Source organism: Solea senegalensis, linkage group LG1 (genome assembly GCF_019176455.1).
Source record: "Solea senegalensis isolate Sse05_10M linkage group LG1, IFAPA_SoseM_1, whole genome shotgun sequence".
NCBI lineage: Eukaryota > Metazoa > Chordata > Actinopteri > Pleuronectiformes > Soleidae > Solea > Solea senegalensis.
In genome coordinates this window covers 39107872-39130437 of record NC_058021.1, presented here as the reverse complement: position 1 = coordinate 39130437, position 22566 = coordinate 39107872, and the positions used below count along the sequence as shown (strand labels likewise).

At 41.0% G+C, this 22566-nt stretch overlaps 2 protein-coding genes across 3 annotated transcripts in view; one reads left to right on the top strand and one right to left on the bottom strand.

Moving 5' to 3' along the window:
- The window catches only part of prkdc (protein kinase, DNA-activated, catalytic subunit), a 30206-nt gene extending 16523 nt beyond the window's left edge, over positions 1 to 13683 (bottom strand). For both annotated transcript variants that reach the window (XM_044028839.1, XM_044028848.1), the window contains exons 1-40: positions 13394 to 13683; positions 12271 to 12347; positions 12080 to 12184; positions 11927 to 12001; positions 11709 to 11817; positions 11493 to 11605; positions 11207 to 11306; positions 11034 to 11089; positions 10620 to 10650; positions 10374 to 10531; positions 10120 to 10266; positions 9805 to 9969; positions 9545 to 9713; positions 9251 to 9300; positions 9028 to 9150; positions 8737 to 8886; positions 8437 to 8546; positions 8137 to 8296; positions 7743 to 7829; positions 7523 to 7642; positions 7199 to 7358; positions 6998 to 7107; positions 6632 to 6719; positions 6368 to 6531; positions 6139 to 6291; positions 5757 to 5864; positions 4991 to 5217; positions 4782 to 4876; positions 4145 to 4247; positions 3890 to 4023; positions 3522 to 3752; positions 3066 to 3292; positions 2780 to 2988; positions 2537 to 2669; positions 1916 to 2074; positions 1586 to 1789; positions 1302 to 1490; positions 761 to 865; positions 486 to 653; positions 210 to 337 (exon numbers count right to left, since the gene is read on the bottom strand). In XM_044028839.1, the coding sequence (XP_043884774.1) occupies positions 210 to 337; positions 486 to 653; positions 761 to 865; positions 1302 to 1490; positions 1586 to 1789; positions 1916 to 2074; positions 2537 to 2669; positions 2780 to 2988; positions 3066 to 3292; positions 3522 to 3752; positions 3890 to 4023; positions 4145 to 4247; positions 4782 to 4876; positions 4991 to 5217; positions 5757 to 5864; positions 6139 to 6291; positions 6368 to 6531; positions 6632 to 6719; positions 6998 to 7107; positions 7199 to 7358; positions 7523 to 7642; positions 7743 to 7829; positions 8137 to 8296; positions 8437 to 8546; positions 8737 to 8886; positions 9028 to 9150; positions 9251 to 9300; positions 9545 to 9713; positions 9805 to 9969; positions 10120 to 10266; positions 10374 to 10531; positions 10620 to 10650; positions 11034 to 11089; positions 11207 to 11306; positions 11493 to 11605; positions 11709 to 11817; positions 11927 to 12001; positions 12080 to 12184; positions 12271 to 12347; positions 13394 to 13556 (5363 nt within the window). In that variant the 5' untranslated portion in view covers positions 13557 to 13683. The remainder of the gene's footprint in view (positions 1 to 209; positions 338 to 485; positions 654 to 760; positions 866 to 1301; positions 1491 to 1585; positions 1790 to 1915; positions 2075 to 2536; positions 2670 to 2779; positions 2989 to 3065; positions 3293 to 3521; positions 3753 to 3889; positions 4024 to 4144; positions 4248 to 4781; positions 4877 to 4990; positions 5218 to 5756; positions 5865 to 6138; positions 6292 to 6367; positions 6532 to 6631; positions 6720 to 6997; positions 7108 to 7198; positions 7359 to 7522; positions 7643 to 7742; positions 7830 to 8136; positions 8297 to 8436; positions 8547 to 8736; positions 8887 to 9027; positions 9151 to 9250; positions 9301 to 9544; positions 9714 to 9804; positions 9970 to 10119; positions 10267 to 10373; positions 10532 to 10619; positions 10651 to 11033; positions 11090 to 11206; positions 11307 to 11492; positions 11606 to 11708; positions 11818 to 11926; positions 12002 to 12079; positions 12185 to 12270; positions 12348 to 13393) is intronic.
- Positions 13684 to 14863: 1180 nt separating this feature from the next.
- arhgap29a (Rho GTPase activating protein 29a) overlaps positions 14864 to 22566 on the top strand; it is a 31359-nt gene continuing 23656 nt past the window's right edge. Inside the window, exons 1-2 of the mRNA XM_044037580.1 lie at positions 14864 to 15102; positions 16144 to 16511. Of these exons, the coding sequence (XP_043893515.1) occupies positions 16232 to 16511 (280 nt within the window). The 5' untranslated portion in view covers positions 14864 to 15102; positions 16144 to 16231. The remainder of the gene's footprint in view (positions 15103 to 16143; positions 16512 to 22566) is intronic.

Sequence of the window (22566 nt, the reverse complement as noted above, 5' to 3'; positions counted from 1 at the left end):
TTGCAGTATTGTTAGCAGATGGGTCATGGAGGAAAACAGAGAAACACTGACTAGTAGTGCTAGTAGTAAGCCCAGTCATTGTTCTACACTAAATGAGTCTAAATTGCCTATTTGACAAGTGATATAAACACTCTATACCCATTCTAAAATGCTACACCTGGGAAAGAAACCTCATATAATTGTCAAGTAACTGTGGAGACTTTACTCACCGCTTCATCACTCTTTGGAAACAGGTTTGGAACTGTTCCTCCATGATGTGTTTTCTGTCTCGACACAGAATCCCTGACAGCACTTTGAGCAGGAGAGGACTCTGAGAAAGCTCCAGGGCATCCAGCATCTAAAAGCAACAACAGTTTTAGTAAATTTCAATCAATTTCTATTAAAAACAAAAAGCTCTAATCAGAACAGTATGCTTCAAGTAAAATTGCACTGTGCTGTATAAAAACTCAAGGTTTCTCCCACGGCAGAAGAAAGGCACACTTCACCTTGCGAACACAGTCCATGTAGTTGTTGCGGTGCAGTGAGCCTTTAGCAAACTCATCGGACTGCATGGGGAAGTGCGACACCACCAGGGCGTCAAGAGCTCTCTGCAGCTCAGCCAGCGGCTCATCTGGGAGGATTGTGAAGAAGGGCAACACCAACAGAGCCTGACTCTGAACACGGGAGAAAATCCAAACATTCACTTTAATAATTCATTTTTAATAACACATACAAATGGTAAAGTTAATTGGAGTAATCTTGTACTCTATTGTATTCTTACCTTGAGATTCAGTGGCAGATTCATGTCCATCAGCAGCACAGTGAAAGTGGAAAACACCTGTCTGAATGCTTCGTGGTTGACATTGGAACAAACAGAAGAATCGATCTGATGACAGAGAAGTAATTCACTGTCACAGAAAATTCTGAAAACAGTATGTAGGCAAGGGATAGATAGATAAATAGATAGATAATTAATACAGCTAACACGTTTAAAAACAATGTTAGAGACAAAATAAATGTTCACAATTCATATATTTTGCAAAAAGCAAAGACTGGCCTGGCAGAAGGATAAAGTGGTAAAAAATGAATGAATAAAAGTTCTCATCCTCTCATTAAAGCATATCCATCTTATTTTAACACTATAACTAAGTAAATGTTATTCTGAAAAAGTATATTGCAACTCAAAATCCATTTGCAATATAATGCAAGTCAGAAAAATCACTTTGATTTTTGTTGTTCAGCCCTGTTAAAAACTTGCATTGTGATTACTGTGAACTTAAGGTTGTTGAAGGTCATTCTGGTACACTCCAGCTTCATTATACCTGCAGGAGCTTTGAGAGCAGTAAGAGAGTAGCAGTTTTGCTCTCTGGGGTGGAAGAGTCTCCTTCCCACCACGACTGCAGACTGCTCCACCTTCTTAGCACCTCTTCAACCAGCTGTTTTCCCTGGGTCTTCCTCACCGAGCGCTCTCTAAAGCTGTGGTCCAGCATGCCATTCAGCAACACACTCACCTGATGAAAACATTCAACACAGAAAAAGAAAACATGATCCTTTTCAAGCAACATTGTTTAAAGCTAATAAAAACATTCTAACAAGTAAGAGCTACCATGGCAGGATTTTGGGAGGAAGCGGTCATGAGGCGTGGAACCGCGGTGTCAAGACTTCGGAGCAGCTCGGTGTTGACGGTCATGTTGAAGAGGCTGTAGAAGTACTCGCCGTGGGAGAAGTTCAGGACATTTTTGGTGTGACTTCCAGATATTGGCACAGATAGTGTGATGGTGTTCAACAGCAAGTCCACCAGCTGCTCACTCTGCATAGAACATGTAATGTGATAGAACATGTAATTTTCCTCCATGTCCACTACTCTCGTTCACATATGTATTTGCATCCTAATGCAGCTTTCTGGTAAAGTTAGTTCAGCAACACTCTCACTGACCTGCTGACTGAGAGAAAAAGCAAGCTGAAGCAGGCCATCTGCAACCCTCCTGGTGTTTACATCCAATGATGGAAGAGCCTTCCTGTCCTCGCCAGGTGCTATGCCTTTATACACCGTCATTAGAAGTCTGGACCCGAGGGATTTGACATATGCTGGATCCTTTTAGAATGACGTAAAAACAAAGAAATGTGTGACAAGAGAACAAGCCCCAACATATGGCACCAGAATTTAAACCAGTCATTCACCAGAGACTGGGTAGGGACTCTCAGTGGCCAGATATTTTTTAATCAAATAAATCAGATGATTTTCTTCCCCAAATCATTAATTAAAGATTTATATGTATACTTTAAATAGCGTGTACAAAATTACACTGTGATTACTTTTTCAAACATATCTCTTGGAAATGTCTGTATAATAAAAATTGTTAGATGTTGCTCTTTGCACAATGTACATAGTGAATTGGTTCATGATTAGTTTATCATTTTTAAAAAATGGGAACCCAAATAAGTGTTTGAGAAACACTGGTTTATGCATTTTACTTATGTTCCCTTTTCTTCGAGTGCTTGGTGATTGTGTGACTAAAATATTCAACCTGTTTTGGGTTAATGCTAAAACAAATACCTGGCTGTGCAGGATGGAGCTGAGGAAGTCAGCTTTGTTGATCTGTTTACATGAGGACAGAAGCATTTCCATCTTCTCATGGTGGCTCACGGTGCCTAAATTGTAGAAGTCTACAGCACACAACTCCTCTACACTATGGAGACAAAAAAAGGAAACAGTGAGTGGGGTGTTAGGAAGACTGCAATTAAACGTAATGCCTCAGCAGACAAAAATAAATAAAGCACTCATTAACAATGACTACACCTTGTCCGCGTGATCTTTGTTCGCAGGCTGCTTTCAAGACGAGTGCGGTATGTTGAGTTCAGCAAGGCCTTCAGTAGTGGAACACACACTTCTGGTAGGTTCTTCATTACCTCCACATCGGCCATGTTAAAACCAACAGTGGATGGTTCACACACCACCAGTGCAGTCAAATCGAAGAAAACTGCGCAAAACAAATCTCCTTCCAAAAGCTGTAAATGAAATTAAGAACTAATGAGCAAATAACCTTTTTTTTTTGTGCCTGACTGAGTCTGAAATTCAGTTTTACCTTAATAAACTCCGGGTCTCCCTTGACAAGGATCATTGTGGCAAATTCCAGCAAGCGAACAGTGATGGTGCACTTGCTGTAGTTGTACTGGTCCACCTCTCTCGGGCTGAAGTGAGAACTTCGCTCCCTGAGAGGGAAACAGCTCTCGGCAGCCGCCAGATCCTGGGTCGCAAGCTCGGTCAAAAAGAAATGTGTGGATTTCAGAAAACTTGACTTGTCTTTCGAGGCTGGGAAAAGTGGGGGAAAAACAATTATCAAAGTAACTCTACAGCAATTTTTTTGTTGTCATGTTGTTTGTTTGGTTTTGATTCTGGGAATAAGGGTTTTGAGTTTTGAAATCCAGAAGTAAGAGGAAAGCAAGAAAAAAAAATCAATACTGATATTAAAGATAATATCCTGGTCTGCATATGTGGGATATAGTCATTTTAAGATATTTGTGACAGTCCTGGGACTTACTTGGCATGTGCTGAGGCTTGATGATGCGTAAGCTGATGAAGGTGTTGTAGCAGTCCAGAGCAGCCAGCAGCAGATCCATCCACTGCAGCGTGGCTCGGACACTGAAAGGACCAGTCAGGTCCCTGAGAGTGGGCTGAGCGAGGAGCCCTCCACCCTCAAACCGCGAGATCAGGAAGCTTACACCTTTGTCTTTCATGATAGCGTCCAGCCACTGAGATGGAGATGACTTTTCTATGTTCAGTCACACAAACGGGAACAAATTCATTCAAAGTAATCACCAAGGCATTTATGACAACTGTAAAATCTTAATTATGATCTATTTCTTTCTCTTCATCAAGGACAAGGTGCAGTGGGGAGAAGGTGCTCACCTGGAAGCAGAGGAACAAACTCATAGAAGAGCTCCATGCATTTGTGGCGACACTCAGTCTGAGGGCGGCCACATTGTTCCAGCAGCCATAAAACCACATCAGAGAGGAGGAGCTTTTCATCAGGAGGGAAGCCCCTGACAGACACAAACATCATCATCGATACGCTTCTCTATGAAAACATTTCATTTCAAAGCAACTTTATCATATAATGTATTTACTTTATGAGACTGATTCACATGAACACCAACGACTGACCTTGGAACACGTCTCTTTACATTGTGCTGACTGAGACTGGGAGCCTTGTATTTGATGATTCTTTTCAGATGGTCGATGGCACTTCGACACTGCTGCAGTGAACCTGAGGGCAGGGGAGTGGGAGGGGACACTTCAACACTCACAAAATAATGGGAGTCAGCTTCAATCACTGCACATTTTACTTTGATGTGCAAAGCAGGCTCTTTAGAATTCATTTATGAAAACAATAGAAGACATCTGAATTACAATTACAGGGTAAACATGTCTATGCCAAGCACATGTCTGTCTTAATTTAGTGAATTTCCCCTAAATAAAGTTTATCTTATCTTAAAACCGATTCATGTTGTTTTGTAGACAACATAAGACATTTGCAGATATCATAATTTCAAAGTTTGGGAAAAAATGATCAAAACTTTTTCAATATTTACTCAGTTAATCAAGAAAATAATCAACAGATTCATTGATTATAAAAAATATTCATAAGTTGCAGCCCTAACATACAGAGGCATCACCTTTGAAGCTTAGACTGATGATAGAAATCATCTACACATGTCACTCACTATCCATTTATTTAACACACTGATATGTTGGCCAGTAGAATGTTCTGTCTGTAAAGCCGAAGTGGAAGAATGATTACCCATTGACCGCTCGTCTGAGTGAGCAAGGGCCAGACTTTCGACAAATACTACAAGGACTTCAAAGACAAACTGCTCCACCAAGGAATTCTCTTCCCTACAGAGACAAACACATCAGCAATGAGCAAATATCATGATGCACATCGGTCAATAAGGTCATTTTTAGAAATGGCCCTGTCTGTGTGTGTCTGTGATCATACAGGAATCTTACCTGAAATGTCTGTAGATACTGTTGAAAGCTAACGCAGCGCCAAGTCTTTTGAAGCCATTCGGGTGCAGGGCCAAGCTGTAGATCCGCTTAAACAACGACTTCATATTAGTGGGGCTCTTCTCCTGCTGCTTGGGGGTGGTTTGTTTGATTGACCATTTGACAAACTCTTCAATGCAGCGGCCACAGAAGTCTCGCAGGGTGCTGTCCATGGGGTCAACCACGCCGTCCTGCACAAAAACAGTGAGGCAAAGAACTACAATATTTCCTGTAATCTAGTATAAAACAACTGTGTGTATATTTTAGTTGACAAAGTGGATGAATTCAATTTTCACACTGATGGAACATGGGAGTTGTGCAATCATCTTCTCTGTAAGGGGGTAAGCATTTGACTGCAGATCTGGTTCAAATCCAGCCTGAGGTGCCCCTCAGCAAGGCACCACATCCCCATTTTTCCACGAGCAAAGGCAAGTTCACAATCACTAATTCTAATTCATTAATAATCCGTCGGTTCAGGAGGTTTTTATCGAGTGATTAACTACCAGAGGTTTCTTTCCCTCAACACAAATGGGATTATCATGCCATCGACAGATGAAACTGTGGTCTTGATTAAAATTAGATTGCAAACATTTAGGACAAAAATGTACACAAATCAACAACTTATACAACACAGGTCAAACTATTTCTGGTCATTATAATAAAGAAATTATACACCTTTAATTCATGCTTGTAAATGAATACTAGATGTATAAACTGAAGCCAGCCTTACCAGTATGGCCTCCAGAACAGCTACCGTGTCCTGGCTTTCAAATTTCTTGTTGTTGGTGAACCAGTGAATCAGCTGCATGACCAGTGGTTCAAAGAGCTGCCTGGTTACCTGGACAAAAAAATAAAACTCAGATTCATTGTCCGTGTATTCACTCATTTGCTCATGTGAAACTAACATGGTTGGCACAAGATGCAATACCTGAGGAAAATTTCAAATGTTTATACAAGCAGCAGCAGCTTTGTCCATGAATACAATTTCAACATTTTCACAAGAGAAACCTTAAATTCAATTCAAGAAATATTTAAGATGCATTATTAGAACATCAAAACACACTTATAAATATGATGTAAAAGCAATTTAAAAGAGGATAAACGACACATACCTGATCAACATCACAGGCCAGACGCAGTAGAACCGGAAATAACCTCTTGTGCAGTTTGTACATAGGTGGCAAACTACTCTTCCCTTCCACCATCTGAGCACTTTTCCCAACCATGTAGACCACTAAGCTGTGGAGCAGCTCACACGCTGCCACCTGCATAAAGGTTAAGAGCCATCAGGTTTTAACATTCGCTCGCAGGCAGTTGAATCTGTGATGTTAAACGACATACTTTGGTTTGTCTGTCACTTGTGGACAGAGCCAGTTCGCTGATGCGGGGCAGAAATGGGTCGAGGTAGATGACTGGCTTCATGTCGGCGAAGGGCACGGCAAAACTCAGCCTCTTCTCTGTGTCCCAGGCAACAAATTTCTTCATCGTTTCCTCAGAGGAGACCACTGTGGGTACAACAACAAGCAGCCAACGTCTTGCGATGCTCTCGTAATGGACCAAACTAAATAAAACCTCAATGACAAGGTCGACTTTGGGAGTCCTCACCATTTACGAGGTTCCTGTTCAGCTTTCCTCCCAAGTGACCGAGCAGTTTCACCACGCGCAGCCTCACCGCGACAAGAGGAGCATCTTCCTGCAGTCACATAAAAGGAACAGGTGAAATATATATAATATATAACTTAATACACTGAAAACATTTGTGAAATACACTTAACAGTCTCTTCCACACACTTCTTCTATATTTCTTCTAAATCTGCTTAAGGAGAGATTAAAAACCCAAAATGTTTATTTGATCAAATCTTTGCGGTCTAAAAAAAGGACTAATCTATGCAAAAGCGAGCAAGTAAATGTTAAATGAGAAATTACTCCCACAATACTCAAACATCTTATCCAAGTCTGCGCATCAATTACCATGGTGAACTGTTTGGATTGCTTCAGAAGCCTCGTCATCACTTTGCCGTATCCTCTGTCGCTTCTTGAAGACGAAGAAGACATCACTTCCCAGCTGCCATCATCTTTGTCTAAAGTCAACAACATGAGAATTACTTCATCCATCACCTCAAAAAACAACAACTAGTGCTCGACCATCACAGTGATGTTGGACTGGCTTACTGCTGCCGGAGGTGGTTTTCAGGTATCCGTCCAGAAGAGGGAGGATGTTGGTGTAGCAGGGCTGCAGAGTTTCCAGAGGAAGGTGGGAGGACCAGTCCTCAAGAGCATCTAAGGCTGCGTTGGCCAAAGGAGCATGACTCAGACCCAGTTTCAGAGCCGCCTGAATGCAACATTCACACACACACACACACACACGCAAACACATTTATTGTTATGATACTCTGAGTGTTTGAACTACATATGTATGTATTCATTTATTTTTTTAAGTGACCGTCCTCCATCCAACCATCTTTAGCTTGTTTGAAACAAAGAGAAGAATTGCACCTCCAGAGCAGGACAGTAGGCCTTGATGTCCACAGCCACAATGTTGTGGTGCAGAGAGAGGACGAATGTCAAGCAGGACGACAGCAGCTCGTCTTTGTACTGCTTCATTCTCACACACACCTAGTGGGAAACCATACGTCATTCACTTTATTCTGCACATAGAGCTCCACAATGTCTCTGTTATTACAGTCACATGAAATACAAGAGAGCTTCTTCCTACCTCTTTTCCAAACTTTGAGAGGAGTGCAAAACAAGCACTTTTCACCGAGTCACTCTGAGGGCATGTCGAGCTTCTTAGGCCAACTCCCTGTTCGAAAGCAGATTGGTTTTGTTTTTATTACGTTATGTTATCAAAGTGAGGAGGGCACTGCAGGACTTCTTTGTTCAATACTTGAATACTTTTTTTCAATGATTCTCACTGGCTTTGATTTGCTCTAAATTCACTACAAACCGTGTTGGATTGTGGAAACACAGTCAAACACTTACAAATATCTACTTTCAAAGAAGTGCCGGGATATTAAACTGAAGAGAACTGTGACCTGTCAAGATGATTTGAACCATACCATGACGGAAACACGGCAATAGAAAAAGCTTTGCATCACTAGCCATGTTACCTGGTAGTACTTGATTCTCTTGGCAATTTTCATGGTGACAGAGAGCAGCTTGTAAAAGCCACTGACAAGTGGGTTGCGTATGGAGTGGAGGATGAGTTCATGGCTTAGGGGATACATCCAGGACTCAAAATACTCCACATGTTTAGTTCGCAACAGCTCACTGCAGGGGAAGACAAACAAACAACATGAATTTTACTGTCATCCTGTCAAACCAACCAGCTCTTCACTAACAGGATCAAAAGAGCCACAGATGTGAGTCACATGCAGCCACAGGGAGTGTGTGTGTTGTGTCTATATCACCTGCAGAATTCAACCAGGTTGATGAAGGCTGTGAAGTCTTTGACCCGATTGGGCAGCAGATGAGCCGTGGGGTCAGAAGAGGGCAGGGCATGGGCGGTGTCGTCTGGAGTCTGAGAGACAAGGAGACAATCACAGGAAGGACCTTGAGGTGCCATCTAAAAGAATGTTACAACTCACGACTCAAAAACCAAGGGAAGCTGACATAAACGGTATGAAAAGATCTTATACACAAGACAGACAGATGGTATAGAGGGTGTCTTATGCAATGTCAAAAAAAAGTGGGACCCGTGGAAACCTCACCTCCTCGCCTGTGGCCACTTTCTGCACAGACAAGTCCAACTTCTCCACAATTCTGAGAATCGATTTCACCAACTCATCATAGAGGAGGCGGCTCAGTGACACGAGAGCAGAGTTCTGACTTTGAAAAGCTCCATCTAAGAACCCTGAATCCTACACAGGACAACACAGCCACATAAATCCAATAGTTTTCTAGTAGGTTATACATCAGGAAAAAATATCGACATACTAAAACACTGGTTGCTTAATACAACACACAAAATACACCATACAACAGACATGTCAAACATGTACCTTTAAATGGTCACAGTCTAAAAGTTCTTTGAACAGGCCGAGGTAGTTTTCACTCGATGGAACTTTCCACTTTCCAGTACGAACTTGGGAAGACTGAGAGTTATCTTTTCCATCTTCATTGTTCTAGGACAAAAATTCAGATCGTTAAATCACACATCAGTTTTCTATGAGTCACTGTTATAAATAGGCATCACTTTTACGAAAGCAACATTTTGCATCTTACCTCAGGGAGCATGATGGGTTTCGAACACACTCGGATCAATCCCTGGTGCACTGAAAAAGACGTTCACCATAAATGAAATAAATAAATAAAATTCACACTGCAGGACCTACATTCAAGCTATCTTCAACAGTTAGCAGACTAGATTTCACACCTTACATGTGATGCTATAGGTCTTAATAAAAAGATTCTCCCTTGACACTCAATCTCAGCAGAGCTAAAAACAGTAGCAGCCTCTACACATCATTTTCACTTTGGCCATTGGGTTCAGACGCACGGCGTTCATGATCAACGTACCCACTGAGCCAATAAAACTCCACAGCACAGGTCCTTTAGAGGCTACGGCCACCAGCACCTTCAGGATGGACCTGCAACAAGCTTTCTGCATCCTCTCGCTGTACTGAGGAAAAGTGTCAATCTGCACCACAAGGAGACGCTCGAGCAGAGGCGTGTACACTTCTGGGACCTGAGGGCATGGACACAAAGCAGGAATTCAAACATGACACATATAATTAATAGGCAGTTGGCCGTGTGGGATGTAAGTGTGTATTTGTCACCTTGTCCAGGTGAATCAGGACACTGGCTATGGAGTCCAAGAAGCTGGGCAGCTGGTAGAAGCTGTCGTCCTCCCCTTCAGACTCCGTCAGGTACATCTGCTTACAGCGCTGAATCAGCTCTGTGTACATCAGGTCCACATCTTGTGGGCAAACTTTCTTGCATGGCTTCAAAGGAAAATGTTATTTTTTTTCAGCATTTCAAATCACACAATCTTAATGAAGACAAACAGAAGCTCAAGATTCGACTTAGGCTTTGGCTACTGGCTCGAGACAAATACACAATAATGCTAAGAGCAAACAAAGCAGCACACGTACAGCGGCAAAGAATCCGTATCCTCGAATGGCGATGGAAAGCTCTTTTTGTGTCGACTCCATGGTCTTTATGATCCCGCAGAACTTCTGCATGAAGAACTTCAGCTTACTTTTATGCTCTTCCGTGTTGTCAGCCACCAGCATTGCAACCTGGAAAATGATCAGAGCAGCGTTGTTGGATTTCAGGATGAGAGGAGACTTTTCAGGAGACTTTGTTACGTCGTTAATGTGTGTATAGGAATCCTTGAAGTGTTTACCTGTTTGAGGAAGGCCTCAAGTGCATAATAACTCGTCTTCTTCATCTCAGCGTTGATGTGTCCGCAGAGCTTGGACATGACGTCAAACAGAGTCTTGTAGTGATCCATCAGGCAGCTGCTGAACTGGGACGCATGTCTGGCTAATAACCTCAGTCCAGCTGTGTAAAACACAGAGTCACAGATGTTTTTAGTTTAGTACAAGGAGCTCTGGGTCTATCATGTTGCTGTGGAGAAGGCAGATCTTACCGAATGTGACAGCATAGCGAGTCATTGTCATCTATAAGGGAAAAAAACAACAAGCAAACACATTACATTTGTATCATCATCTTTATTATTATTACTATTATTCTGTTATATTTATTGAACTTAAAGGTCATATCACAGCACAGACTTGTATACATTTCATGTTAAGGTCTATTTTATCTGCTGCTAATATTGTGTTTTCCTATTCTTAGTATTATTGATTATGGTATTATAGAAGTAGCAAATGCAACACACCCAATTTCCCTGCAGGGATTATTATTATTGTGATATTCTGACACCATGTATCGCTGTATAGTTTTAATCGCACTATTTCAGCTAAAGTCCAGATGTCCAGTGTTTTATCACTTTACGAACAAGAGCCACGACAAGCTCTGTGTTGGACAAGGTGACATTTACCTGGGGACTGATCGCCTTCAGAGCAAACTGAAAAATCTCTTGACATGTTGCTGGATCTGCAAGACAGTGACAGACAATGAGTGACCAACTGACCATAGACACACATGTGGGAAGCCTTGTGTTGTACATGACCTCAATGGAAAATAAATATGAAAACACACACACACACAAACCTTCTTCCATGGTTTTAGTGAAGTTGACCATTAGAGCACTGATTCCTGTCAAACATCCAGCAACAACAACAAGTTTTGGTTCCTTTGTTGAAGACATCATCTGAAAAAAAACCATCCAACAGTTTAGATAAGTGGATGCACGTTCATCATGTCAACAGCTCCAGCATTTGAACTGCTTGCCCAGGTCAAAATACTTGGACTGGAAAGTTGTTGGTATCAGCCATAAAATAAAAATATGGTCTTCATTTGATCTATGATCGACTGATTAATCATCTGAGCAGCAAACCTGGTCCTTCAGCTCCCCTAGATAAGCTTTGTAGAGTTTGTCAGAGTTGTTGGCCATCTCACTAGGATGAACCTCTGCAAGAACTCCCAGCAACTCGTAAATTTTGCCAAGAACTATTCCAAAAAGCAGAAAAAAGAAAACAAAAGAAATTAGTGTTTCAGTAACTGAAAGAGAGTTTTTTTTCTTCCCGTTTGTCCCTTTCAAATAAACGCTCACCTGAGTCTGGTAGTTTGGTCTTCTGACAAAGCTCGCTGTAGAATCTGGTGAACATTTCACCGATTCTAAAATCTGCAGCCACACTCGAGGTCTTTGTTTTTTGGAGAACCTATGAAAGGGATTGAACAAAATGAAAATATTCTCTAGTCAGTTATCATAGAAGGAATCTCCTTCACGTCTGGAGCAAGGAAACGCACAACATGGCAAGAGAAACCAACCTTAATGAGAAGCTCCAGCACTGGAGTCCTACATTTAGCCAATTTGTCCTTAATATACACAACCATGCACGTGTCCTGTATTGAAAATAGTAAACAGAAAATATCATATGTATGAAACTGTGTGTGCATGTGCACAGTCTGTACATTACTCACTTTCAGGTCGATGGCGTATGTCTTCTCCCAACCTTTGACTCTGGCTGAAACGTTGTCCAAGAATGTTCCCAAAAATAGCAGGATCTTGACTCGAGTGTCCCTGAGCTGTGAAACACAGGTCTGTGTCAAAGACATCAGATTTTTAAAATCACAGTGTTGATCTTTCATGAGAATGGCTCCTTGACACCCACCTCATCTGACTGCATGGACTTCCTAAGGAAGCTGAGCAGACCGTCGTCCTTGGAGAACAACAAGGATGTCTGTAAAACTGCAGGGAGGAATCATATGGACACGTTATGACTTGACCAGAAAAGGTTTATTAAGTATTTAAACTGTAAACTTATTTCAGGTCTTCTTCGATAGAACATATAGATTTTGTGGGAACATAACATACATTGCCATTTGGGAGGAAAATTGATGATGGCAAATTTGAATGGACACCTGTGTGATTGACAGCTGGTATCATCCAATAAGAGCCTGAATGCTGGTGACACCTGTGAACTTCCATTTACAACATGGCAGTGGCCAAGTTGCTAATCTCAAGGCTTCAAAATGGGAGTTCAGCTTCCGATCGCTTGTTGGAAATAGGTTTTCAGCTATTTGGCTCTCTTCCCTCCTTCCACTTTTCTCACTAGACAGAGAAAACTGGCTAGTGTTTATGCTTCAACATTGTTATTTTATCAATTAAAGTTTGATTTTCTTTGAGGGAGAAAAACGACATAGGTTTAAATATCTGTCGTATCATCACTCCTGTATATGTGTCATATATATCGCCATATTGTTGCCAATACACATTCTTACTGCAATCTGATGCTTTCAGGTGCACATTTTAAAAACTGACTGAAAAGGGCGCCATGGAGGCAATCTTTGATCATCCTTGTGCAGACTGCACAACTTTTTATGTACCAGGCACCACAAGTGTGCACAGTTAGTACACTCACTGCACAACTCCAGGGAAGCCATGACAAAAGACTCTACGTCTAATGCTACTGCGAGCTGTGATTTGATCTTCAGACTCACGTGTACATGAGTTACCGCCCACCACTGAGTTTTGGCGGAAGATGCATGCAACCAAAATAAATTATATTTTAAAGAAGTTGTGAATATTTTTGAAATATTTATTATAAGCCGAGCTGACGAGGAGCTTCTAACGGTGATTTAACCGCCATATCCTGTTATGACTTTGCCGCTCGTCAACAACAAAGGGGCAGTTCAACCTTAAAGCTGTCAGACCGTGAACGGAGTTTGGTGCTAATTCAAACCCGTCTCTGTGAACTCATCAGAGGAAAGTGCGATTGGACTTCTGAGTCTTACCCAGGTCATTTTCGATGGATGTTAACATGCACTCGTGCCCCAAGTCACCCACTATATCTTGACATGTCAAAGCCGCGGATCGGCTGTCTTCGTCTGAGAGAGACTCGTGAAGTTTGAGGAGGAGACCGTGAATCCCTCCACTTGCTCCGCTGAGGGAAGACATCACGACACCGACTTCACCTCCCCGAGAGAATGGACACCCACTGTGCTCCGTGAAACAGAGAGTAGCCTAAGCACTGTCATTCAGAATCACATCAGGAACTACACATCAGGAACTACACAACAGGATCAGGAGGATACCGGAAAATACAGCCAAGGGCTTCAAATTAAAAGCTCCTTCTTCTCCTTCAAAATAAACCTTGTGAAATTACAGAATCCACTTCCTGTCAACAAATGCATTCGCCGGAAGTTTTACGTTGCTAATATGTTATGCTATAATGCTAGTTTATTGTTGTTTTTTATTGTTTTACTAATTTTTTTAATTAAATAACATATTGCTTTATTTGAACATTCATATAATGTATAAATATCTGTGGTCGACGGTATTGTGAGTATTGACATCTTGTGGTCTTTGCCTAGAAATGTATGTACCCCACTGGCACCCTCACAACACAAAAGCATAGAAGTACTTCCGGTCAAACCTTCTAAATAAAACAAGGTTGTAGTAACACAAAATGACCACTGGGTCGCAGCATATCGTCGTTCCCACTGTCAACATAACGTTACACTCGACTTTGTTACACGTACGTGCGCAGTCAACCTCGAAAAAATAAATAAATAAATAATTGAATAAATAATACAAGCTTCAAACTATTATTTTCATTTTTTTACAAGAATGTCAGCGGTTGAGCGCTTTCACAACACTCACTACCATTACATCAAAATAAAACAAGGCTGTAGTAACACAAAATGACCACTGGGTGGCAGCATATCATCGTTCCCACTGTCAACGTAACGTTACACTCGTCTTTGTTACACGTAGCTACTTGCGCAGTCAACCTCGAAAAATAAATAAATAAATGAATTAATAATACAAGCTTGAAAGGATTATTTTCATTTTCTTTTACAAGAATAACAGCGGTTCAGAACACCTGCTACCATTACATCAAAAATCACGTTTTATTTTTATTTTGCATGTATACCCTGTTTATAATTGTATCTGTATACTGTGCACAGTGTTAACTTTTAGTGCTGCTGATTCAACAATACATTTTCAAAGTTCTGCTTATTTTGTGTCTGTTTTGACGCAAGGCAAACATTGATAACTCCTTATGTTACGTTTATGTGTTTCAGCAATAAAGAACAACGAACATACATTACAAATGCAGTAATTACATACATACATAGACACTTGAACTTTATTTTGAAAGAAATTACAGGATGTTGTTTGTTGGTCATTATGGAAAGCTTGGAATTGTAAAACTCCAGACACCTGTTGTAACGTGGGAACGCGACACACACGAGCACACACACGAGCACGCACCGAGATAGAGACAGACCACAGTCTATGGAACACACACACAAACAGCACATGGAGAGGGGAGCTGTGTGAATGAGTGAGTCAATGAGTGAGTGAGAGAGCGGGGCGGACATCAGCTGTGGAGGAGAGGACCGACAACCCTGATTCAAAAGGATTCATTTTTTCGCACACTTTTCCTGCGTTTGGAGTTTTTCTTCTTCGGCTGCGATGCTTCGGGAACCAGCGGCAGGTGCGTGTTTATCTGTCTGATAAATCTTCACTTCTTTTGGGAAACATTATCCGCAAGCAAACTGCTTCTTTGTAAAAAAAATAAAATAAAATACAGCCTAACTTTACCCTAACATTTACAGAGACCTATCTTCCCAAGAATTTCGTTTACTTTAAACTTCGCACCACGCTTTGTTCTTTTGTAGGAAAATGCTGTTTTTCTCTTCAATATTTAGTTCAATTAGATCACATCAAATCGGCATTGGTTCTGTTTTTGTTCACGAAATGTTAGACATTTATTTTCGAACTTTTCGGCGGCTAACGACTATCGTGACTAGTAAGCAGAGATTTTAATTTCAGGGGTGTTGCTTGCTCGACTTGAAAGATGCCGACTGATTTATTCGACTCTTTATCCTCCGAAGGATTGAAGAGGATTAAACTAATCTCATTATATTCAGCAATAAGTTGAAATCGTCATATATACTTTTAGTAGGTGTTGTATTGCTCTGCAGGGACCTGTAGTGAGGGGAGATGTGGTTAAACACATAAATCCACGATCTGATTTCCTTCTTCCAGGCCACACATCTAGACAACCTATGTTGTGATATGTATAATCTAAATAATTGAGTGTCATTTCCGAATATTAAATGATTTATAATGACACAAATGTGTTACAACAGGAACGTCAATAAAGATGGATGTGTTGTGGTTTGAGCCATGCATACATTCTGATTAAATTATCTCACAAAACACACTACACCGCAATTTTTTTTTTAATCACTTTTAATTTTCTGTTTAAAGATAAATATGTGAAATGCTGTGATATTTCATTTTGACAATGGATCTGGGAGGAACAACAACACTGTGAGGAACCTAAACATGAAGCATAATGAAGACTAGTCTGATTTTACCTATATATTTTAAACGACTTATCCTATTCATGCTTGTGCTTTAAATGTAAAGCGACTTGTATAAATAACGTGTATTATTGTTGTTGTCATACATATGAATCAGTCTGTAATGCAACTGCCACAGCATTAAGGGTCTTCTCTTTCTGTGACAGTGCCCTTCATCCTTGTCGTGGTGCAGTACCAGGCCTGAGAACGGAGCTGAACAGTCACCAGGCCTAAGGGCCACAAGACAATTTAAAAATGCTGGCTGCCATCATGCGCCAGAGCAGTGGTGGAGGATCAGGCAGCAGCAGCAGCAGCACTGGTGGTGGAGGAACCAAACTTTCTATAGGTATCCCCCGCTTCTCTGGCACCAGCTTGGGCTCATCAAGCCCTGCTCGGATCTCTAAGAGCAGCTTGGCAATCACAGACAGCCCGGAAAGCCCCACCTCAGACCCACACTACATCATGCAGCTTGTCAGTGATGTGCGCAAGTTTGCTGATGTGCTTCTGCAACTCAAAGAAGTTTTCAACTCCAAAGGTATGTCTTGGTAAAGTAAAAACGTAATTATCTGCTGCGGATTATAAATTGAAGTGGGTCTTAAAACAGAACAATGCGTGTTTTGGGCGCTGATGTCTCACACTTGAATTGACAAATCTTGTCCATTGTTGTTTATTCACTGTAAAAAAGAGTCGATCACCAACTCTGCTGCTTCTTTATCCTGGGTGTCTGTGAATGTATCCTGTTAATGATTTGTTGCCACAACAGCTGACTCCTGTGGATGTGATGTGGGTGTTTCATTCAGTTACCCGTGTGAGCACTTATTGCAGTGCCATCGTGTCCTGTTCCGGTGATGACATGAACAAGGAATGGTGGTTGGAGGCCACCTTCAGTGATTCATATTCTTTCTTGATGTCTCATAAACAAGATGCACATATCTGACCTTTTGAGAGGGAAAAAGTTAAACATAAGGTGGAAAACTGTAAGCATGGCGAGGGAGATTTTTTTTAAATGTTGCTGCCAGTCAAATCTTGTGCACACACTGTTGCTTTCACCACAGTGTACACAGTCCCAGACCTACAGTATCTGCCTGTTTGTCCCACTGTGGCCTTGGCTGCACGGCCAGTCAACCAGCCTTATCACCCAATCTCTAGGTTGGTTTTTGGACTCTTTCTGTAAAGTAGAAAACAATGTGCTCTCAGTGGCTTCTGTTTTTCATAAGGATTTAAAACACAAAGGTAATAATGCAGTCAAGTCAAAGCATTCAGGACTGTTACATTTTTAGACGGAACCACAACAAATCGCAAATTATTAGGCCTCACTGTGTGATAGTTTCCAAGTGTAGAGGTTGTTTCAAGACTTACTGCTCATCTGTATGTTTGTGTTACTCTTGATTGGTGTGGAATTGGCCAGGTTAGTTAATCCCCAGAGTTGGTAAAGCTGGTTTAAATAAACTGGGGTTAACATGCATGTTGCATGTTGTGATGGGAATGGTGGCACCATTCACAAAGCAGAGTATCATCATGTGCAGGAGATCAACGTCTGCACCTTTCTTTTTTTCACCCGAAGAAAAGACAATTAAAATTTGAATTATGCTTTGTAATTCTTCAACATAATTATTTTTTGACTGTGTATGAGATCAACCAAATTTTAAAAACTATAACGTCTCTTTAATGACCTCTTGGATCGACAGCATAAGTGCACTTCCGGGTTGTTTTTTTTTTATGTCATGAGGTTGCATAGCTGTCATACGAGACATTCTGCTCTCGTTGTTCATCATCAAAACCAGTTTATAATTTGTGCTCTTCAAAACAGTGTTGCACATACTGTGTGTGTACAAGTAAAATCAGGGCTGGGCAATAATTCAATAACAATAGTTTTGTGACAGAATTATCTTCATTTTATTTGTACCTTTTTTGTCCGTTAACTAGACGTTACCCATGTGTTTTGAAGTGAAGGATTCCTATTTTTGTTGCAGTCTCACCATTAGATGTCATTAATTTGTATATGCTGTCTTATATACCATTAAATCTTTCCTTAAATTTAACCCTGAATTAATACAATATATATTTATATCGTATAACGTTTTTTGGCCATATCATCTAATCCCCTTGCATAGACCTTACCAGGATGACCGTCAGTTCCCTCTCCTGTGAGTAACTGCTCATAGTTTACAGGTCCACTCGGCTCAATTATGCAACTGCAGTCAATGAGATACAAACATGTGATAGACAAGCAGAGGATTCCCTTTAGACACTTTATTTTGGATAAATACAGGAAACGGCTGATTTCAGACAACATATCTGTTTACTGTGCAGGGAAAGTGTCTGAAAGTGTTTTTTAAACTCCCGGAAATATCTTATAGTTGATTTTCACAGCTAAATACAAGAAAGCTGACCAGACGTGGTAACATGTAATGTAATCTTTACAGCAGAGTGTGTCTACAGGCTGTTGAGAAGCTTTGACTTGTAGTGTGACTGGATGGGATTTGAATCCCCCAATAATTTATGGCTGTATTGTCTTTGCGTTGCCCCCTCACAATAGTTCTGACCTCTCATTACCCTGGCTATTGACTTTTTTTTACCATGCAGGGCCAATAATCAGGTGCAATATTCAGCTGTGCCCCTCTCAACATGGCCTGTATTCACTGTCAACGATGTGAATCTGACACCTATTGTCCCAGGAGGCATCTCAGGACTAGCACGCTGCTGCTAACTGGCAGCTTTTACTGAAATGATACTTTCCCAAGTAATGAATAGTTGTGGTTTGCAGGATTTGTCTCAGGAGAGGAGGGAAGGGAGGGTGGTCTTGAACTCCATTCCTTTTAAAATGTTCTATTTATAAAGAACAAGCAGTAAAACATTTTCTAGCGATGCCTTAAATGGTAATTATTACGAGGTGGCTCTTCAGTCCCAGTCCATGACGCATGACTGACTTGTTTTTCAGCTCAAGCCGGAGAAGAAACTGTTTATGCACCTTCATTGTTGTCAGGTCAACATTAAGGACCTGTCTCAGCATCTCCTCAGTGGGACAGATGTGGACATTCTATTTTGAGGCCGCGACCTTGTCCAGCGTCCACTCATGAAGGGCATGTATGTAATTGGTGGGGATTATTATCTCGGAGCTTGATCCTAACCGGGGTCAGTGAGGACGTTTGGAGCTGTGGAGGTGGTCCTTGTGGCTTTGTGTTTGATGGTAAGTGGGGCCTCTGTGGCTCTCCATCATAAGATTAGCGGAACAAACATTTGGCCCTGGTGTGGAGGCTGCCTTCATTCAGCAAGCTCTGTGGTAGATTGTTGTTGTGCGTCTTCTTCTCGTCTGTTTCATGAGTGAGGGTGTATTAGGCTGCGTGTGTTGCTGGAACAGTGTTTTCATGCTCCGGCTTTGCCAAGCAGAATGATAGCCAATTTTGTGTGTCAGCTGCCTTAGTGAGAAAATTGCTTCATCAAGCAACTGAGTCAGTGGAGCTGAACACAAGAGTGAGTTACAGTCAAGTTGTATACTATTTTCTAATCCATCTATAATCACAGAAAGACCTTATTATGGAGTAGGACAGTTTCTTTTAATTGAATGACTTGTTGCTGTTTACCTGAAGCTACGCATGTGTTCATGCATCAGCTTAATTTGCACACTTTTTCTCTTGTGTGTCGATGCTGACGTATTGTCGCCGTGGTAAATTTACACCTTCCCTTGTGGTTATGGATTTGATTCCCAGCTATGTGTCAATCATGTATTCAATCATCCATTTTTTTTGTAACATTAAGGCAGACATCACTGGCCAAAATTTAATATGTTACCCATATATATGTTTCTAGAAGTGTATAATCTTTTGAAAATAACAATTTCAAAGTTTTTGCAGCCTTAGAGTAAGCCTTTTATTTATACTTAGGCAAGGGACTTGCATCTTGTGTCGTTATGTTTCTACAGTGGCTCATCGTATTTTTACGCCGAAGCTTACAACACACAAGCAAAGAACAGCGTTGTTTCTGGCATGCAAAAGCCACTGTAGTTCCCTCACCAGACCTTTTAATGACATACAGCAACATGCACACGAATGACTGCCATTCTGTCAGATACTGTGCGTTTATGACCAGTCTTTATATAGATATATAGAGAGATAGATAGATACTTTATTGATTTATTGATTGAGGAAATTCAAGAATATGAAGGACTGCTGTACAAAAACAAAACACAGCTTATACCACAGCTCCATCACCATTAGTCACAGAGTTGAGTTGTCAGTGTTAATGTATGACTCATAAGAACCCACCTCTTTTAAGTCAGCTGACTGGTTTGCTTTGAGTCACAAGTGTCCTCAGTTAATCAGTAAGTGCTAAAAATGCCCCGCATGTGTTGTGTAATGTACGATGATACACTGTAATGCAGCCGGTGTGCTTACTCGCAGTGAGTAACTGTTTTGTGGCAAACCAAAACTGTTAGTGCAGTCATTTTACTGATGTTAAACTTGTTTTTTTGTCTGAAATAAGTATCTGCTATTCTTTTTGGATGTCTGCCTCTGACTCCAAAAGCTTTGTGGGAAAGTGATTTCGTTCCATGTCCTCAGAGAAAGCCTAAATGCTATTTTGGTGATTTGTATTCTAAATCACCCCTTATGAAATAGCGGACTAAAATTAGCCTAACTTGGGCTTTTCACTTACCATTCCAGTCTTTCTTAATAGCTGTAAATGTGCTGTGTTTAGACAGCCTGTCCCTCTGGGTCTGGGATCCACTGTAAAGTACTGCAAGCTTCTTCTTGCCTCCAAAAAGTTCCTTTTATGGTTCCTTTGCTTTGCCCATATTAAGAGCCACTGTAGATTATCCCAAGCTCGAGCCAACTATCTTTTCTGGCTTTAAAATCATCTCTTGAAGCTCCCTTTACGTCAATAGTTCCTAGATTAAATTTTCCAAAGATCTGGGTTTATTACTGTCTGCATACCATCTAAGCCGTCTCACTGGGTTGATTACATTACCTTAATTGTTTTGGGTCATCCTTGTTTAACAGCACAGAGATTGTTTTAGCATTAGTCGCTGTGGTATAGGGTTTAATCTTTGGATTGTTACTCACCAGGATTAAATTGCACAGTATTGTGATATATGGCAGGTCCATTTATATCCTCCGCCTGAGGAAACAAACCATGAACTATTTATTGTCCCAGACACCATCAGCTAAAAAGCAGTCTTTTGGCAAACTACTATGTGATGGCACGCTGTATACAGGTGGCAAAACGATGCTGACCTGCCAAGTTTAATGGCCTAACTCCACTTGAAGATTTGTAAGTTCTTTTCAAGTTGAAGCTCCCTCTCTCTGTGTCTCATCTCCCTTTGCAGAGATTTATGGTTATGCTTTGTCCTGTTGATGTCTGCTAAACACTAAGACGGAGCTCCAGGATTCCCACACTGGACATGACGAACTAAGGATTGTGGGCTGGGCTCAGATAAGGGACTGGGTTTGAAAATGTACCCAGTTGTGAGATTTTTGTGGATTACAGGGAATGATACAAAGGTTATTTGTTTTTTAATGCATTTATCTGAAAAAACGAAAAAACGGTATCTGAAAAAACGAACCTGCAAGGTTTAACCAGAAACCTCTGCTTTTTATGTGATCAGAAGGCCTCCCTTTACCTGTCTCAGATTAGCACTGCGACATAGATTGCAAATTGATCCTCTATATGAACTTAACTGGCCCCTGAAGCTGTGGCATCAGTCCCTGCATTGGATTAAAATTATAGCCAAGGTACCATTCATCATACAGCTGTTTTAGAGTTGATACAGTATATAAAGCACACCCAAACTAATAAAATACAACAGTACTATACAAACAAGAAAAATAAAAAGCTACATGTTTGCTAGCAGTGACAATTGCCTTTGCTTTTGTTGTTACATGTTGCCTTTAAAATAGAACCTTGAGTAACATAAGCAGTGGGCTTTACAGTAAAGAGCACTGGGTCATTCAGGAGAACAATTATCCTAATTCAAGTATTTGCACTTTTTGTATAAGAACAAATCTAAAATGTCGAGATGCTGCAGGTGACAGGTGCTTATTCGGTTGTCTGCAGTTGTTTAGGTGTCTACAATGCTGTTCTTTCCATGAAAAACCCATGTGGACAGTTCTCTTGTGGTCTCATGGTCACAGAATAAATATCCAAGCCTTATTGTTCTCTTAGGAGCAACTTTTTGTGGAAGGTTTATCAGTTTGAACTGTTTATCTTAATTATCGTCACCATCTGTTGTCGTAAATCCCTCTGTAGCAAGGGCAGTATTCAGCACAACTGGCCTTGTTTTCTTTTGCTAGCGCCAACCTTAGATCATGCTTGCATGTGACTGGGTTAGCCCCATGCTGGGCACAGCTCATAACCTTTAATGGCCAAATAAGCTGATGGGAGCCATTGTTTTTGTTTAGGAACTCAGTTGCTGTTCTCACTGAAAGAAAGAGAGCTCCTGTTTGATGTGGATGTAAACAGACTGAGCGTGAAGCACGGCCTGGATCAGCTGGGGTCCTGTGACTCAAATGAGGTCCCATTGGGGTGTAGAACGGGCATAAAAGAAAAGTGGAGCTACTGAGGTGGGACTGAAGCTTTCTTCTTGAACAACTTTC